This window comes from Canis lupus, chromosome 15, assembly GCF_003254725.2.
Source record: "Canis lupus dingo isolate Sandy chromosome 15, ASM325472v2, whole genome shotgun sequence".
NCBI lineage: Eukaryota > Metazoa > Chordata > Mammalia > Carnivora > Canidae > Canis > Canis lupus.
Genome location: NC_064257.1, coordinates 53,490,003 through 53,510,767, shown reverse-complemented (window position 1 = coordinate 53,510,767; position 20,765 = coordinate 53,490,003). Strand labels below are relative to the sequence as shown.

The window sequence follows — 20,765 nt, the reverse complement described above, 5'->3', positions numbered from 1 at the left end:
AGAATCTTGCAGATTCCCTGCTGAGCATGGAGCCTGATGGAGGGCTCCATCCCAGGACCCATGAAACTATGACCTGAGCTGAAACCAAGCATCAGCTGCTCAACCAACTGAGCCACCCAGGCACCCTGACACACTTTGTCTTTATAAGTGCTCTAGATGACTCTGATGGATGTTGTTATAATCCATTTACTATGTGTCCCCTGGAATTGCATTTCTGTAAGACATTATGTTATTTCCCTGCTTTAAACAGTTCAGGAGCTCCTCAATGCCTAAAAGATAACATGCCAACTTTTTTAAATGACCTTTCATGAAGAACCCCCTTTTCTACCTTCTTTGCCTCGATCTCTGCTGTTCTATATAGGCATTTGCTGTGCTCCAGCCATAAGAAGCAACTTCAAGTTTACCCAGTGGGGCTAAAAGGAAAGCGATGAAATTTTCACATAATAATTAGGACATAATGAAAATCATCAAGATGTTCCTGTGTGTGATTTCACAAAGATCTCAAAGTGAATACTAAATTAGGCAAGCTTACACACTCTGTAACTCGTTAGAGAATTATAATTTAAAGTGGATCATTAACACTAGCAAGTTTGAATGGGAGCAAGGATAGAAACTGGCATTACAAATTGTTTTGACTTTTACATTAGAGTTACTGATAAATCCCTTGGAAAAAACTCTTACAACTACATAGTTTAATCATACCAGAAAATAAAAGAGCTAAGTGAGATCATTTAGTCTGTTACAAGAATAAAGCCTGACAAATAGCATTTATTCTAAGATTCCAAAATATCTTGGTGACAGAACATCTATTAGCATATTTTTTTCATTACTTCATGAGAAGAATAAAGATCGAGATAAGTATTTTTTTAAAGATTTTATTTATTTATTTATTTGAGAGAGAGACAGAGCACGAGTTGAGGAAGGAGCAGAGGCAAAGGAAGAGGGACAAGCAGACTCCCCATCAAGCTGAGAGCTGAATGTGGGGCTTGATACCAGGACCCTGAAATTATGACCGCAGCACAAGTCAGATGCTTAACTGACTGAGCCATCCAGGCGCCCCTTAACATAAGTAGTTTTATCCCCACCATATAGATAGTAAACTGGGGCTTAAAATTGAGTTTGTACTGGAATGGGTAGTTAATAAATGGCAATGCCAGAATTTGCTCCCATGTGCACTGATTTCGAAGCCATTGCCTTTAGCCACGATGCTACTTGTCTCTATATTTTTTAGCTTAGCCACCATCAGGTACTATGTACATGTGTGCGCACACACACACACACGCAGGCACACACACATGAAAGGGCCTTATAGGTAAAAGCAGTTAGATGTAACTGTCTAGAGATAAACTAGACAACATGATCTTTATAAGAAAAAACTTATAATTGAGACCAAAGAATAGTTCAATTCCATGAAGAATTTGCTGCTCACTTACAGATAATCGTTCCAGGTCAAGGTTGATCTACATTTAGATTCCTTTGATAGTATTTTGCCCTCCCTCCATAAAATAAATCTTAAGTATTGCCAATTTCCATGCTGATCTAGAAAAAGAAGAATAAAACTCCTGTCTGATCTAAACTCTTAGTCTAATACTTGTTATTAGAAATGAGCTAAATCACTATGTAGTGTGTTTCTCCTTCTGTCTTCTGAAACAACATTCTTCAGTTGAGGGAACTATCACTCATTATAACCTCAATCCTGCATTGACTCTGCCTCCCGGAGCTGGGAAGAGCACCTTTGCCTTTCTGGTCAGGAGGTGTTGGAAGCTGAGACCTTGCCTGAGGGAGAGCTGGGAAGATAAAGCCAACACCTACAGAAAAAAGTGGTGAGACGCAAAGGGCCCTCAAAGTGTCCTTCTTAGCGGATCCTCATAGTACTCCAGGAACTGGACCCATGCCCAGGCTCCTCTCAATTCTTTGAGCTAGTAGACTTGTCCAGCATGTCCTTCCTTCTAGGCAAGCTTCAGATAGATTCCTGTCATTGGTCATCAAGAGTCCCAATAAACACAAGCAATGTTTCCAAAATAGTATGTGGAAAAAAGGCTAATTCTTATTATTTCTTAAATATTTTGATTGTGTAGATCTTTGTACAGAATGACACATTTTATTGCAGAAAATATTTGAAATAGCTGAAGTTTACAAGCTCATTAAAGTATGAAATGAGACGAACCTGTTAAATGGTTATATTAAGGTAAATATCAAAGGACAGAGTTTTTAATAGGAAAACCTTCTATGTACAATGGTACAATTCAATTGAATTAACTTCTCATCTTAATGTTTAGTCTTATCACAAAAATGAGTTAATAAAATTATTTACAGGATTGAATCAAAGGACCACAGGGCTTACCTATAGTATATACATATATTACATTAGGACTCTTTGTATATCATGAAATTCATAGAAAATTTTAAAAAACACAGATTGAGTAATCGATGTCTTCATAGATTTTTGCAGATGGTTTTAATCTGATTCTTCACTGCTGAAGTAAGAGCTGTCACAGTATTCAGCCGTGTAAAGGAATTTATGAATAATTGGGTTCATCTTCGGTATCCAGTGTCGGGGAACCAGATATGTTGAAAGATTAAATAAATCTACAAATACCTTGTATCTGTCACTGGAAAAACATAAATATACAGATGGTGTATATTTATTGACATGAAATGTTTAAAATTGTTTATCAAAAAATTTTCATTTCTCAGGAGATTTTTATGTCATAATTATTATTTAATGTTATGCTTCCTTATACATTATATATTACATTTTGTGTATATTATGTATGTATTAGTAAGGAGTTAAGGCATATAACTTCTTAAGATCATCTTCTTTTCGTTCCATATCCAAAGTTCATGCTCATAAAATAGTATTATGTGTTTCCTTGATCCTAACCAGGCTGGTTCAGATTAAAACCTAGAGTCTTATGATTGTCATGCTACCTTTATAAAGATAAGGGAAGGTGTACTCTTGTGTCTGACTTTTAAAAGATAGTATGCAAAATTAAAAAAAATTAAAGCATACAAAATTCTTAGTTGAATGTTCATTAGAAAATATTTCCCACCTCCAAAGTAGCTGTCAAGTAATTGACATGGATGGATTAATAAATTAAAATGCCAACTTTTAGATTCATAGTAAATATCTATAAAGGTTGTTTTAACATTTACAATCTTGTGTGTTAGTTATTTGAATTGTTGCTGTTTTATAGCAGACGAGCATTTGCTTTTGAGGTCAAATTAGAGTTCATTTCTGCTCTCTGTTACTTTGCAACTTGTGTGACCTTGGATGAGTTGTCTAACCCTCAGTGTCTTGGTTTCTAACTCTGTAAAATAAAAACTAGAGCCCCTTCTCCCGACCAGGCCTTTGTAAAGACTTAATGAGATAATGGCACACTAGAAATGCTATTTGTGTTCATTATTACCACCATCCACTGATGTGTAGGGTCATGTGGTACAGACAATCATTTACTGTTTCATGTTTACAGAATGTATTCCCCAGGGAAAGAGAAAATATGTGATGACTATGAAAATTCAAATCAATGAATTTTATAAGTAGTATAGAGTGTGTTTCTAAGTGAAAATTTATAAGAAAGATGAAAAATTGAACCTGTGTGTCTTATAATTGTCAATCTAATAATAAGAGTAGGGATGGAAACCATATACAATATGAAGAATTTTGGAGACTAAATGTGAATATGTATACAATGGAATATTACTCAGCCATTAGAAACGACAAATACCTGCCATTTGCTTTGATGTGGATGGAACTGGAGGGTATTATGCTGAGTGAAAGAAGTCAATCGGAGAAGGACAAACATTATATGGTCTTATTCATTTGGGGAATATAAAAAATAGTGAAAGGGAATAAAGGGGAAAGGAGAAAAAAATGAGTGGGAAATATCAAAAAGGGAGACAGAACATGAGAGACTCCTAACTCTGGGAAACTAACAAGGGGTGGTGGAAAGGGAGGTGGGCAGGGGGTGGGGGTGGACTGGGTGATGGGCACTGAGGGGGGCACTTGATGGGATGAGCACTGGGTGTTATGCCATATGTTGGCAAATTGAATTCCAATAAAAAATAAATAAAATTAAATGTTCAAAACAAAAATAATAAAAATAAATGTGAATATCTAATTTATTCTTGAGCTGATTCTCCTTTCTTACGGGGCCTTTTAAGTTTTCCCATTTTCCTATGTATGTATCTATCTTTATATCCATCTATAATGTTGGGAACATTAAATACATTAAAAACACAAATGTCCTATAGATCTTTCTAGCATGTTTTAGGTGCTAAATAAATGTTGGTGCCTTTCCTTGACCTCTTTCCTTCCTGGGCACTCTCTGGAATAGATGGAAGTAGTATTTATAACACAGAGTCATACTAGGAAATAAGAAACTATTTTTTCAGCTGTGTCATTCACCTGGGCAAGAGGACATTAGCCGAATAAATGATAATTGTTTGAGTCTAGTCCAAACTTGAGCCAGAATGAGTTGAAAATGTTCCTACCTGGATGAACTCCCTCATATCCTCATAGGTCATGCCACCACAAATAATGCCTCATTTCATCTCAGGATCAAAATGATGAAGTTCCAGAACTAAGAATTTTTATAATGACCTCTCTAATAGGAATGCCTTCATCTAACCAGGATAAATGTGTTGTTAGCAGTTCGGATGAGAGCAAGTATAAATCACATTTCCTAGATAATGTATGTGTATGTAGACGAACCAAGAATCAGTGACTTCCACCAAGAAAAACAGGTGAATTTCCCCCAACTTACCTCACTGTTGAGCGCAGATAATGATAGCCAGAGGACCCACCAGTGCCAGCTTTGCTGCCCAGCATTCTGTGCACCATGCACACGTGGTTATCTAGGCAAACACACAAATTAACTCCATGGATCTTTTTCTGCCATTAGTTCCACAATTTTCTAAAAGCAAGTGGTTGGTAATGATTATTGCTCCCTGAGAAAATGTTCACACCTTATCATTTAGCCGTATGGAAGGTTTGCAGGTGAGAGCCTGATGAGACCAGTAGGTTGCCTGGCACCCCACTTGGCTCAGGCTACATGCATATGAATCCATCCAAAATAATGATGGACTAGCCTGTGAACACAATAGGAAAGAGTAGGGCCAAATTATGACTTTCACAAGCCCTCACCACCTTTGCCTTCATGGGTCCCTTTCTCCATTTTTTATATATATATATATATATATATATATATATATATATATTACACAGACATATATATGTATATACATATATATACACACATATACATATATACATAATATATATAATATACATATATACACACAAGTAATACACACACATATAAATTATATTTTAAAATTGTATTGGCATAAGGATGAATAAGATATGGTTATATATTAACACATTCTATTTAACCTGAAGTTATTTTTTTCTTCTGACTATTAAATAGTTTCATGGAGCCCCAAAGATAGTCTGGGCCCTTGGTATTATGCTTGCTGCGTATAATGGGTAAATGGCCCTGGGAGAGAATAACTGTTGGGCAGATTTAAAAAAAAAAGAAACAACAACAAAAAACACAATTCATTCACACACAAAGGAGGAAAGAAAAGATAGCAGGAAAGGGAGCAGACAGATGGAGAAAAGGATTCAAGATATAGGATGAGAAGGAATAATTATCAGGGTTGAGGTGGTCATGCTGGAAGGTGTGAGGAAGGGACACCTGGGTGGCTCAGTGGTTGGGCGTCTGCCTTCGGCTCAGTTTGTGATCCTGGGATCTGGGATCAAGTCCCGCATCAGGCTCCCTGTGAGGAGCCTGCTTCTCCCTCTGCTTGTGTCTCTGCTTCTCTCTTTCAGTCTGTGTCTCCCATGAATAAATAAATCTTAAAAAAAAAAAAAAAGAAGAAGGTGTGGGGAAACTTACATCTCCATTTAGTCATGAGTGTGTCTATGTCCATGAGAGAAGTCAGCAACTGAAAAGGCACCTGGAATCTAGGCTCTTCCCTAAAGAAGAAATAATAATAAAAATATATCTATTGAAGCAACTCTAGTGTGTTCAGAAGGGCATGAGTTTTGTAATCTGTTGGCTCTCCAAACAAATGTCAACTTCACCTGTTAAGAGCTGCAGCAGCTCTGAATTACTCTCTCAGTCTTAGTTTCTTAGTCTCAAAAATGAGGATACTACTAATCAGCTTATAGTATTTGTTTAAAGGGTCTAGAATATTCCATGTAATACATGTAACCAGCCAGAATCACACTCAACATTGACACTCATTAAAAGATAGACATAGGAGCACCTGGGTGGCTCAGTTGGTTAAACTTTGGATTCTTGGTTTCAGCTCAGGTCATGATCTCAGGATCCTGAGATCAGGGTGCCCATCTGGCTCCAGGCTGAGTGTGAAGTTGGCTTCAGATTTTTCTCTCTCCCTCTCCTTCTACCCTTCCCCCCAGTTCCCACACATGTGCACACATGCTCTCTCTCAAAAAAAAAAAAAAAAGCCTTAAAATTAAAGAAACAAAAAGTAGACAAATACTCTATTTCAGATTCACCAGCTTCTTATAGGCAAACTATATTAAAACTTCTAGGCAAAAATATTAAAACACAAAAACAAAAACTGCTTTTTTATTTCCTCTAATACATTTTTTTTCCCTTTCTTTATCTAGTCATTCAACACTCAGTACATTTTCTGCTTCAGGTACATAAACTTGAGTGGCATACATTTAGTAGAAGTTTAGGAAAAGAGTAAAAAATTTTGTTGATGTTTCTGAAGGAATGAATTTGAGAAGATTAAAAAATCAAATATAAGAGGTCCAATAAATGCGGGGTTTATTTTTGTTTTTGTCTTTAATGTTTACTAGTGTGCTCTCCATTGTTCTGACACATTTAATTTATGAAACATGAAGATAAGGCCTTCATACCAATGGAGTGGGAGTACATGGACATTTAAGGGACACCCCAAACACTTTGGACAGTAAAGACAATTTTACTTGAAATTGCAGAATAAAGAGAAATCAGTTTATAAAGTTGCTTTCACTTTATCACTTTTTAAAAATTTCATAAAACAGGAATACTCTACAACAATGTTTAATGATGGAAGACATTTTATGACTGAGTTTCTGAGTAGATTAAACTTAGGCCATTTAGAAAATGTCATGTCATATAGAATATTGTAGAATTCAATAAAAAGCAAGTTTAATTGGTGTGTGGTATGTATATTTTTACCCACTATAGGGGTAAAGTTACATTCTTACTATCTAGAATACAAATTAATGAATGTCACAATTATTTTCTAAGATTTCTCCCAAAACTAAATGACTTCTTAAAACTATGATTGCAATTCATAAGCTTTATACTTGATATATTATCTGTACCCACTCCTCAGCTTCTGCTTCTACTCTTCTTTGCTTTTACCTGTAAAAATATATCATCAAGGCCCCCTGAAGTGCTCTGTATGACAATCGTCTTTCACCTGCAAGAAACAGTGAGTTTCAATATAATGAGGAATTTAAGGCAGTCATATTAATTTGGCATCATGATCTTAAATAATTGAGTTTCATATGTTTTTAGAAAACAGTAGTTTGGTTTAAATTTTTTATTCCTTAGATTTTACAAAGCAAATTAATATATATTTCAAATATATATGTAATACATATTTTATATATGCACACTTTATATATATAATACATATGCCTTTAAAATATATATGTATGCATTTTAAATTTTCATGACCTTTAAGTATCATGTTAGGAAAACTTGATATAGAAAATATTTAACTTCTATACTAAAATATATTTAAGTCAAATAGTATAATGACTTACTTTATAAAAAATAAGATTAATTCCGAGGTTCATTTGAAAGTAGTTTTTTTTTTTTTCTAATTCACTCAAAATAACCTAAATTACTTGAAATAATTTGGCTTCAAGGAGTACAACCATTATATAAAATCTCTTATAAAAAATAAAATAAAATAAAATAAAATCTTTTATGGGTGCTCTACTAAAAGGCTTTCTTCTATCTGCAGAAAAACAAGATTTTTGCTATTCTTTACAGGGATTTTATAGAAAACAGACGAACAACCTTTAAGTTTGTAGCATTTCATAGTAATTTCATATACCGCTATGCCTTGTACTTATGTTATAAAAATTAATTTTACCTTCTATTCCACTCATTTCCAAAAAAATTATAAGTAATTTGTAATAAAAGTTCCAAATGAACACAAAAATTTCAAACACATAAAAGAGTTAAATAATGAAGGTATTGATGATATTACTGGTCAATGAGCTTCAGAAAATAATATCCCAACATTAATTATGCCAGAAAATCTAAATATGTGCTTTCCCCTGTCTATTTGGGAAACTGATTTCCTCTGTCAAACCACCCTTGCCCTCACAATAATTATTCCTCTGCTCTGTACTGCTGTATTATTTACAGTTACACTGCTTATCTTCATTTCTGTCTCTATTTGGCTGTGAACTAAAATGCACTCCTATTCAATTTCTCCTGGTATCCTGTATGTCTGATACATATGAAAGCTTCTGACTAATGTCTTTGAGATATATTGGACACACAAACTTACCATATAAAGTTATAGCAGAAAAAATTAACCTTATTCATGTTTCTGTGAGCACGATATAAAGTTTCATTTTATTTCTCCCACATAAGATTTGGTATTTTAATCTCACAGTCATATATTACGGGGAAAGGACTCAGAATAAAATACTCACCTTTACTATAGAGATGTTCATGACGTTTCTCATCAAATAAGGAGAGTAACACTTCTTTTTGTTTCTGAAATTCAGCCATCTGTTCCTCTTTTTCCTCTGACTCTTCTTTAGCCTTTGGGAAAAATATTGCATTAATATTCTCAAGAGAGATCACAGATTCTAATTTTGGAAAACATCTCTTGTGAGAAATAGACTCACAGGAGCAGAAAGAGTATAGTTTCTGAAGGAATATTTGCCTTCTCATCTAATAATATAACTTGGAAATTATGGCTTATGAGATGAGTCTTCCTCACACTCCCTGGTTCTATCCTTTTATTTAAGTTTACATGATTTGTTAATCTCAGATGTTATTTTCATAAATATGAGAAATGGACTCAGATGGGCAAAACTGGAGACAACTTACAAGTGGCCAATAATCTATTTTTAGACAGTAATTTTTTAAGACAGGAAGGAAAGTAATTTCACGTAGGAAAGGTTAAGAATTTCCAGCCAGAAAAACTATTAACTCTATTAAAATTCTATATTCAGTATAGAATTTATATTCTATAATTTCTTAGATATTTTCCACACTCAGATATTTATTCATTTGAAATCTGTTGAACCATTTAAGGAAATTCTTATACTTCTGCCTACTACAAATGCTTTACTTACAATTCAATTAATTGGGCTGAAGCAAAAATCAGTTAAGTCAATTATTTCAGTTTGAACAATCACTCATGTGGTAAGAACTTGTATGCACATTATTGTCAATTAATTATTCATTTATTTAGTAAATGTCACGCTAAGGTGATAGAGATAAAATTGTGAGCAAAAATTGAGTTCCCTGAACTCATGCAGTAAGTATACCATCTGGTGGGAAAAAGACATCGAACAAATAATTACCTAGGCATTATACTGCAAGTGTGGACAGTAGAATATAGGAGCAGAATATATAATGCCATGAGAACTTAACAGTAGTGAGGAGGTCAGGGGAGATCCTTTTTTTTAGGATTTATTTATTTTACAGAAAGAGAGTATGAGTGCATGCATGTGAACGGAGTTGGGGGGAAGGGAAAGCGAGGCAGAGGGAGGGATCTCAAGCAAACTCCCCTCTGAACACGAAGCCTGATCCCAGGACCCTGATATTATGACCTGAGCCAAAATCAGGAGTCCAACGCTCAATGGACTAAATCACCCAGATGTCCCAGGGGGAGATCTTTTTGAAGTTCTCCTGGAGCCAAGACTTGAAGAATGGAAGGAGTACCTGGGGAAGAATATTCTAAGCCCAGAGAATAACATATAAAAAGACTCCGTGGTGATAAATTCAAAGATTTAAATTTACTGTAAAGAAATTCAATATAGTTGGACCACATGAGATGATGAATCACCTTGAAGATATGTTAAAGGTTTTTATCTTAATTTTAAAAACAATTGGGAGAAAAACAGGTTTTATGCAAAAACAAAATGTGATCAGATCTGCATTTTAAGAAGATTGCTCAAATTGCAGTATGCAGGATAAATTGGAATGGAATCATATTGGGGAGAAGTAGAATAGTTGAGAGAAATTATGAGTCCAGGTGAAAAACAAGAGTAGTTTTCATGTGATTGAGGGTGGTAGATAAAATGGAGATATCTGACACCTATTTAGAAAGTAAAATTGGTAGGATTTGGTGATAAGTTGAAGAAGTGATTGAAGAAGAGGGAAGCGCCAAGGATCAGTTGTACATTTCAGACTTGACAAACTAGATGGTTTATAAGAAAAAAATTTCTTCAATTTGTAGAAGATTGAGTTGATATGAGGAGGAAAGGAAAAGGAAAGCTTGGTTTTATCATTATGTTTTTGAGAGGACCAGGGGGAAATTATAAAGTAGGGTGTGAGATAAGTAATTTGAAACTTAAAGAGTTATTTATGCTGGAGATGAATGTTTGGGAGTTATTGGTATATAAGTAGATATTAAAACATTAGGTATAAATGAGTTCATGTGGTGAAAGAGTGCAGAGAGAGAATACAAAGTGTCTAAGACAATGCATTGCAAAATCCTACCACTTATTGGTCTGAGAAGAAAAATGAGCCAGTAAAAAAGGGACAAATCAAGACAATAAGGGCCAGTGATCTAAAGGAAGACAATGTCATATATTAAATCCAAGGGGAATTTTTTTCAAGAAAGAATAAGGAGCCATTATTATTGAATGCCACTAGGAGATGAAGTAAAATAAATTAAAATGAATCCATTGGATTTATATACCTGGAGGCCTCCTATGAATGATGGGACAAGAAGACAGACTGATTTGGGTTGAGGATTTGATGAGAAATAAATAATTATGCTAACTATGTGCTAAATACTGTACAGATATTAATCTAACTTAATGCTCATAATAATCCTACGAGGAAAATACTCTTATTTTCTATTTTACCATTGGTGAAAGCAAAGCAGAGGGAGGTTACATAACAGAAAAGTTCAATGTCACAGTCATTAAGAGATGAAAGTGAGACTTGAACCCATGCAGTGTGACTTCAAAGTCCCTGCTTTAAGAACTAACCTGATACAGCCTCCTCAGATATAGAATTGAAACAATTCTTTCGAAAAAATGTAGTTATGATGAGAGGATGAGGGGGTAGCTTGAGGGAAATGAAGAATCAACAGTATCTTTCTTAAGTGAAAGAAATTTTAACCGAGAGGCAACAGGAAGGGTCCAACAAATATACATGAGCCCATGGTAAATTATATGGTTAAATATATTTGGTTGACTGGTCTTTTGTGAGCCTACTTCTGTCTAAAATTGCTCATGATATGAAATTTTCAATAGAAATAAAAAGGTCTATTAATCTGATATATTTATCTAAAATAAAATCATGCCGATTATGAACTCTTTATTTTGTATTATACACAAATAAAATCATTCATGTAAAAAAAAAATCATTCATGTAATATATTTCTTGTAGATGCATTTGTGAAAGAAAAAGAATATGAGAAAAATGGAAGTTTAAGAGAAAGCTGGAGATTTCTTAAATAAAATTTCCAATAAATAAAATATCTACTTATGGCATCATAAATACCTGAATTCTTATGAATTCTTCTTCCAGGCCCTTGACAATGTTGTTTTCAAGCTTTCCCCAGAAGTTAAATCCATGTGGCTCTAAACCTGGTGTTCTTTCCAGCCATGCCTGAAGCATTATTTTTTTAAGTAAATATATTGTAGAATTTTAAATAATGTAAAATACATTGTATCTAATATCTATGAACTTGAAATAGGAAATTTTATTAATTTTGAGAAACATATGTCATAAGTGTTTTTTATGTATATTTTCCCTTTCCCTTCAACTTCTTCACTTAAAGAACAGCAATTCATTATATTTCATTTCTTAGTCTTTAAAGCAATCATATAATAATATTTACTCATTATTTATTAAGAAATATAGGATTACAGAAATCCCAATTTTGTTCTATAAATGTATGCGCATATCTAAATGTTGTTTGAAGTCTTCTGGTTTATTCTCAAAATAAATTATGGCTTAGGAGCTGAAGGAATTATGACATGCTTATGATATGCTCTCTTCTAAATGTAGAAGCATAGTATACTTAACAACTTTGGCATGAACTAACTATTGGATTATTTTAAGAGTCCACAAGAATTGTTTTTTTTTTTTTAATGTACTTTACTTTGATTCCAGTATAGTTAACACAGAGATTTTTTTTTCATGTAAAAATGAAACAAAATTCATGCATCTCTTTGGATTCTCATTTAACCTATTTTTGGTTTTGAAATTAGCTTTGTGATTCTTTCCCTCCCATCTTTATGAGCTATTATTTGGCATCATATATAGCATATTCACCTAAATCCACATTTACAATACCAAGGGCATTAGTGTGCAGAGTAGAAGTCAGTAAAGAAAACTTTAATTTGCAAAGGGAAAAACCATTATGAAGGAAATCAAAACCATGTAACCTTGATTTAATAATTTACTTATGGAGAAACAGTAGTCCCTTAAGACCTTGTATAGACTCATAGAGAATTAAGATATGAAAAGAACAAATTCTGAAGACTCTACTCTTAGTAATTTACTTTAATTGAGAAAAATACTTAACTTGTGGAACTGTTCAATTATGGACTATATTTTTAAAAGTAAAGCTCACTAAATGACTATACTTAGCTTAAAAATCAGCTAAGTGTTGTTTAGTAGGCTTGTTTAAAAGAATTGCCTTATAACATGAGAAAGTTATTAAATATGAACATAATTGATTATATAAATATTTCTGAAACTCTCAAGAGAGTTCGTTATATTTTAAACATTTTAATTAGTTGAGTTTAAGTATTTTTATAAATTCTCTCTGTTCCTACTTACAATTAATGTGACAAAACAGCTGAGTTTTAAAATTTTGACCTAACAGAAGCTAAATTAATAAGATGTCAGGATAGTATTTGAGCATACGTACCTCCACCAGTTGCAGTAGTGTTTGCTCCTGCTCAGACTTAAGTAGCAGTTCATTATCTTCTCCTTTGAAGTTATCACGATAATGTCTTCTGTTGTAAGGGACCCTCAAACTCTGAAGGACACCTATCTTGTTTTCTAATAGTCGGAATTGCAAACTCTGGAAGCCTGATGCTGGAGATAAGTACTCTCTGAGGACAAATGGAGGAAGGCAAGAGAAGAGAAAGAAGAGAGGAGCTGACATTACAAAACACTGATTTCTTCTATTTTGAGAGGTCATCAGTTTTACTCTCTTAGGTATTACCAAGAACACTGACGCAAAACTGCCTAGAGTTGGACCAGTGATTTGACCTTGCTGAAGAAAAACAATGAGCTGTCTAAATATCATTGTTGCTGTCGATTAATACATTTAAAGATGGAATGTTTATATAGTTTGGGCAATGGCATATATGCATGTGTGTACATATATATACGTATACACGCACATACGTATATGCACATATGTTTATGTGTTTGTACACCAATTTTTTTTCCTGAGATAAAGACACATGGACATTGAGCAATACTGCTTATTCTATAGTGCTGAAAAGATTCTTTATACATATTATTCAATCCCTCCTAAAATTTGTATTCTTGGGGGATCCATGGGTGGCTCAGCGGTTTAGCACCTGCCTTCAGCCCAGGGTGTGATCCTGGAGTCCCGGGATCGAGTCCCACGTCGGGCTCCCTGCATGGAGCCTGCTTCTCCCTCTGTCTCTCCCTCTCTCTCTCCCTGTGTCTCTCATGAATGAATAAATAAAATTTAAAAAAAAAATCTGTATTCTCGGATGTCATCATTGACCTCACTACCTAGTATTATTATGAGCACCAATGAGATACTACCAGTAAAACAAATGAGATATCACCTTGCACAAAATAGGCAATCAAAAAATGTTATAATTCCCATCCTACATCCTTCTAACTCGTCTATTCTTCTAAGCTTTCTTCACCTAATTGATTGTAAGACTTCAATTTTTAAAAACTACCACAAAGGAATTTTACTTGACCATCACACATGTTGGAGACGCTGCCTGTGATATCCTTAAATGCACCTGATGTTCTTAAGAAAATCTCTTCTCCAATTTTAGTATGAAAAAGCTTTTTTTAAAAAAAATATATATATATGGCTTTGGCTGCCTGGAAATGCAGAGCTGATGCTTATAGTTCAATCCATAACTTAAACTGATACTTTTGCTGACAGGCTTCCTGTCAACTCTTGTTTCTCTTGTATTTTTAGTTTTGCTATTTTTAAAAATGTAGTTATATGCATTGTGTCAGTCATGTTAGCCATTTTGATAAGTTGTCCAAAATTCCTTTTTTCAAAAGATTTTATTTATTTGAGAGAGAGAGAGAGAGCACACGCAGGGGGAGGGGCAGAGGGAGAGGGAGAAGCAGGCTCCCCACTGAGTGGGGATCCAGATGCAATGTGGTGCTTGATCCCAGGACCCAAAGATCATGACCTGAGCTGAAGGCAGATGCTTCACTGACTGAGCTGCCCACATGGCCTGTCCAAAATACCTTTTAGTGGCTTCTTGGCCTTTTGGCTAAAATCAAGTGTAAAATTCTTTTTAGATAAAAACAAGACACACAACAATGAATTGAAGTTAATTGATCATATTAGGTTCATCTGTAAAAGTGAATGAGGGCATATTTTTTAAAACTTTTCAAATGCTTTGTGATCAAGACTCCCATATGTTTGTAGTGACTCAGTGTCGGTAGGACAGGAGCCTTACTCAGCACACATGTTCCCCTTCTACCCCACCCAAATGAAAAGGCAAATCCCACCGCATTCTTACAAGCCACAGATAGACACCTGAAGTCGTTGAAGTCCAAAGCTGTCATCGTTTCCAGAACGGAAAACTGCTGCACCAGTAGTTTAAGGATCACGGCCACTCGGTGCATGCGAGTGACAACCTTGAGCATGTTCCTTTCATCCCTGACCTGATGGTTAAGAAATGGAACACAGAGTAATCAATCCTGATTTCTAGAAATACAAAATGGACTACAAACAATAATGTACTCCTAGTAACTTTCTCTGTTTTAAAGAGGAACATTGGGATTAAAATTTGCCATATATATATATATTGAATTAATAGCGACTAGAAGTTGTGTGCAAAGACTGTCTGCAAATTTGGAATCATTTTTCTTTAAAAATAGAAAATTATGTGGAAGTAACTAAGAAGTCAGTTTTGAGACCCAACAGCCACTGATTTCAAAGTCAATTTCTCTCTTAGTTTTCTTTAAGGAGTAAAGGTCAAGGAAACAGAGAAACTTCTGGCTGAGGACTAAACAACACCTGTTTTTATGTTAAGTGTCCATTAACATAAATGGGAATTGTATTGACATGTATAAGAGGAGTATTGTGTGCGCAGAGTTGTCTTGGAGCAGGAGCTCAGAGGCTGCAGGGACTAGGTTGTGTCCTGCTTGGGGAAGGTGTGTAGGAGGAGCAGGGGGCAGAGCTCAGGGTGGAGAGGGTAATTCAGACGTCTGCAATCACCTCAAGCTCTACCCTGCTCTCCGCCCACTCTTGATCCTCCCCAGGCTTTCCCTCGGTATTCCTTTCCTATTCTCTTTTTTCTTTTTCCTTCATCTTCTTTTTCTTTTAAGTTTTTTTAAAAATTTTATTTATTCGAGAGAGAGAGAAAGAAAAAGATACAGTGAGAGAGAGAATTGGGGTGTGCATTGGGGGAAAAGCAGACTCCCCGCTAAGTAGGGAGCCTCTCCTCTCCCACCTCCATCCCAGGACCCTGGGATCATGACCTGAGCCAAAAGCAGCTTAACCAGCTGACCCACTGAGGTGTCCTCTTTTTCTTTCTTCTACTACTCCCTTCCTCCCGCCTCTCTCTTCTTGTTTTCACTTTCCTCATCATTGTTCCTATCATCCCATATCAAATATTCATTAGAAAAAATCTTTGAAGAAAACACACACACACACAAAAGAAAGAAACATAATTCTGGTACTTGTTAGTTAAAGGATCTATGTTAGCTATTTTGGCAATCTACCGTCATACACAACAACTTTCTTTAAGGGCAAAAAAAAAGTTCTAAACAAGAGGCCTGAAATTGAAATTTGAAAGGAACCTTAAAGCAATCCATAGCAATGGCACTGAAAGTATAATTCCACTCTTGTCCATTCAGAAAGGTTTTTAAAATGTTTCCATTAATAATTCCATCATTTGGTGTTAAGTTTTTCTAATAAACAATATTTTTCTACATGCTCAAAAAAAGTATAAACCCAATATTGTGACAAAATTAACTTACATGGCCATTCTGAAAGATCTCTCGAACAGAATCTAATTCCCAGAGGATTTGCTTAAACCAGAGTTCATAAGCTGCAACGAGAAACATCATTGTCAATTGTAAAGTTATGGGAGCTTTTTTTTGACCATAATTCTCTGAAAGACAGGATTAACACATTGAAAAAAATAAAATGTAATTTTAAAGCAATAAATACCAATATAGTCTTACATTTATGTGAAGAGTCTAAATCTTCATCATCTACCTCTCTTAGTACCAAGCACAGTGCTTAGCATGAAATAAATAATAGGTGATTATTTTACGAACAAAGGAACTAAATAACCAATGTAGTCATTAGATGAGCATAAAATATCAAAAATCTTAGAGATTCCTGGTGCATTCTAATTTGGTGCTATTGTATGGGTAAGGCTATGTTTCTGTACTAAGTAGAGGAATCAAATATAATTTTAAATTACATTTAAGAAGACTTCCAAGGGATCTAATTTTCATATTTGGACTAAGAGCAAATCAAATGTTTATTTCTCAGTTTCTATATCTTTTTTTCAAGTTTAACTTTGTGTGGCTAGTTCCATAACCCCACTGACCACATATCATAACTGAAGGCTGGAAGGACAAGTCTCCCTACCAAATCATGATAGCTCCCATTTCTTGTATGCTTATCACATGCTACACCTTGGGGTAAGTGCTCAATGCACATTAGTTTATTTCATCTTCACAAGGACGCTATGAATGAGAAGATAAAATAATTGTCTCCATTTTGCAGGTGGAGAAATAGAATTCTTGGTCAAAAAACCTGACCAAAGTCACACAATTTGTAATGGTACAGATGGGATTCTGAACAGTTTTCTGATTCCAAATCTGGGCTACCCTGCCATGATACTTCTATTAATTTTGTCTTGGCTAAGACAATAAATGTAATAAAAATGTAAGCATGAAAACAGGAGAGGTAACATATCAAGTCAATTATTTTCTATCTTATTTTTTTACTCTAAGGTGTTGATCATTTTAACCAGTCAGTGAAGCAAACAACCATTTGAGAAAAAGACATGAAGAACAGATAGGGAAAGAAAGCACATCTAGAAATGGACCACTGACTAGCATGAGTCATTGGACCTTGTCAGACAAAGGACTATATTACGGCACCTACAATCTTAGAGTCAATTTTAATATTCTGAGATCACAGACCTCTTTAAGACATATATTCAAGAAATTTTGTGCACAATTTCAATGAGTTCAGGGACTTTCTAAACTCCCAAAGTCACAGATTCCTATGTTAAAAACCACTGTCCAGAGGTAAGAAGCCTGAGGAGAATAAACGCACACTTTAGACAAATTTTACATTTCTGTTTTGTACCAGATTATGATTATGTAAAGTCACAATAAATTTGAGTGTCTATTTCTTGAAAATAGTTTTTTATTTTATTTTATTTTATTTTATTTTATTTTATTTTATTTTATTTTATTTATTTTTAAGATTTATTTATTATTTTTACAGAGAGAGGAAGAGAGAGTGAAGGGGAGGGGCAGAGAAAGGGGGATAGAGACTCTCCAGCAGACTCCCCCTGAGTAAGTAGCCTGATGTGGGGCTTCAACCACAACCCTGAGAAGATCATGACCTGCCCTGAAATCAAGAGTCAGTCACTCAACCAACTGAATCACCCAGGCACCCCTTGAAATTAGTTTTTTAAAGTTCCAGGTTGAAAAGCAGTAACATCTTATCTTGCAAATTCTTTGTGAATTCCAAGATGTAGAATGTTCCCTTGGGTTTAGGAAAAAGCTAAAGTCCTACATGATTCAGTTAGCAATGAAGTTACATAAAAAAGACTGTTACAAAATTCTAAAAGGATGCCTTATGAGAATTTATCTGGCAGCAAAATATTTTCAAGCATTTCTAAGGGAGGTGATTCCTTCATCTTTCGCCATCTTAAAGAATTGTGGCTCTCATTATTGTTGGGAAATGCTTGTGGAATAATGACTATCCAACCTTTTGTGCAACTTACCTTGATGAGTTATGATAAAAAGATGTTCATCATGGATTTTATTTCCTTTTATTTCACTTTGAAGTTCCTGTGCATTCAAAACCTTTTCCAACTTTAAACAAAAAATAAAAAGACTAATTTTGTATAAACTTCCACGTATAAGATGGATAAGTAATGAGGATCTAATATATAGCATAGTGATCATAGTTAATCAACTGTATTATATACTTGAAAGTTGCTAAGAGAATAGATCTTAAGTGTCCTCACCACAAAAAAAAGAAATGGTAATTATGTGAAATAATGCAGATGTTAGCTAATGTTATGGTGGTAATCATTTTGCAATATAGAAGTTTGTCAAATTAACATGTTATATACCTTAAATTTACACACTATTATACATTAATTATGTCTCAATAAAGCTAAAAAACGATTTTTAAAAAGAAAGATTAATTTTGAAGTTGTAAAACTTTTTTTTATCAATTTAAATAAGAAGTAGAGAAAAAGAAAAAAAAATAAATAAGAAGTAGAATACAATGCTAAAAAAAAAAGAATACCCAAATTCTCGGGAAGCATTCTATGTCTTTTTAACAAATCATGAGTCTTAATCATAAAGAATGAGTTAAATTTATGATTTTTATTCTTTCCAGAAGAACTTACATTGGGTAGGATTCTATCATTACAAATACAATTGCACTCAATGAGTAACCATATCCTTCCTATCTCTTGAAACTAGTGTGATAAAAGCTTGGTAATTTAGCTCACTGTTTACCTCCCGCTCTTTTACTACCCAAAGAGCCTATTCTAAAAAGATCGTAACATTTTTTATCAGCTCATCCTTAGAAACCCATCATTGAAAGTATCAAAGGCTCAAACAATTCACTTCTTAAAAAATGTAGAAGACAAATAGAATGGAATTTACCCCAGAATTATCTCCAAATACTTCACTTGTAATATTCCTCTTTCATTTACTAATAATTTCAAGAAAACCTGTATCTCCAACATTTCTACTTTATGATAAGCGATTTTAAAAATACATTTTTCTGGACACATTTGCAATGATCTAGGCTGGGATTTAGTGACCATGTCTTATTTACACAAGTTGTGCAATGCCTGCCAGTTATCTACACTTCATCTTCTCATGTCTACTCTTCTGCTCTAGATTATGCACTCTGCCGTGTACTGTACCTCTGTCAGAGAAGTGAATTTTCACATACAAGTCTCCTGAATTGTTCTAACAAAAGTTGAAAAAGCATACATTTGCATATTTATGTCCAGAAAACTTTTTGATGACTGAGAAAACAAACAAACAAACAAACATACAAACAAACCAAAACACGAAAATGTCACTTCGCAGAATTTAGCTCCTAACCGTGGAAGCTAAACACTGCAAGGCCTCTACCACTTACATGCAGGTAGTTTCCATAGATAAGTCCTCCTTTGCTGGCTCTATTCACACCAGTTTGTGATTTGTCTTCTTCATTGTCTTCTACAGATAATTTTTTAAAAGCACAGCTACAGGTTACGTAAGTGAGGAAAAAAAATAGGAGATCTTGAGAAAGCATAGTAACTAATAAGACGAGTGATCAAAATTCTCTGGCTAATTGATTTTAAAGGAGATTTTTAATGCAAGAATAGGGATGATAATTTTGAATGCTTTTAAAACTCAGAATCAAAGCATTCTTAATTGGCATTTCTAAGAAGAGCTTGGCCATACTTAAAATAGAGGTAAATACTCACCCAAAGTTGTTGCCTAAAAATGGGCACCCACTCATGGTGAGAGCACTGAGGAGAGCTGAGGTTGGACTCTAGACAGAGGATATCATTGACCTTCCCAGATGTTCTACAGCTGCCTCTTATATATCCTGCCCTCCCTGAACCAGCCAATCAGCCCTCTCTGTGTGCTCTGAGGTAGGCTCTCATTTCAGTCTGTCCAGAAGCTGAACTCAGTAAACTTTGGAGAGCATTTGTGTTGGGGACTGTTTGTTTGCTAAAAAAGCAAGATTTCTGCCAGACCAAATCATTTGACTAGCTAAGTTCTGTTTTTATATCCAAAACAACAAAAGTTAAAAAAAAAAAAATCAATGGAGGCTAGAAAAAAAAAAAAAAGAAAAAAAATGACATTTAATTATTTTATTCCAAGGACACATTTGGCACAATGTTAGGATATATAATATAATGAGCTTGTAAAAAACAAATATTTATTCTCTCAGTCTCAGATTTGGCTATTCTTACTACTATTCAGCCAAAAGCTGAACTTGAGTGTGACAGAGGCAGGGTACATGCTCATACCCCATTTCCATCTCGTTTTTATTGTTTTTCTGGTCTAAATCTCATCTAATAATTAGCAGCAGGTGGCCTGCTGTATTGTATTGGAACC

The 20,765-nt window shown here is 34.5% G+C and overlaps 1 protein-coding gene across 1 annotated transcript; it reads right to left on the bottom strand.

Moving 5' to 3' along the window:
• Positions 1-1,360: 1,360 nt before the first annotated feature.
• Positions 1,361-20,237, bottom strand: TDO2 (tryptophan 2,3-dioxygenase). Its single transcript, XM_025439184.2, has 12 exons — positions 20,126-20,237; positions 19,795-19,900; positions 18,410-18,500; positions 16,413-16,483; positions 14,965-15,092; positions 13,117-13,303; positions 11,739-11,846; positions 8,702-8,813; positions 7,389-7,446; positions 5,901-5,980; positions 4,767-4,857; positions 1,361-2,612 (listed from the first exon to the last, which is right to left on the bottom strand). The coding sequence occupies exons 1-12, from the start codon at positions 20,158-20,160 to the stop codon at positions 2,459-2,461; spliced, it is 1,221 nt and encodes a 406-aa protein (XP_025294969.1). The 5' UTR covers positions 20,161-20,237; the 3' UTR covers positions 1,361-2,458.
• Between the last annotated feature and the right edge of the window lie 528 nt (positions 20,238-20,765).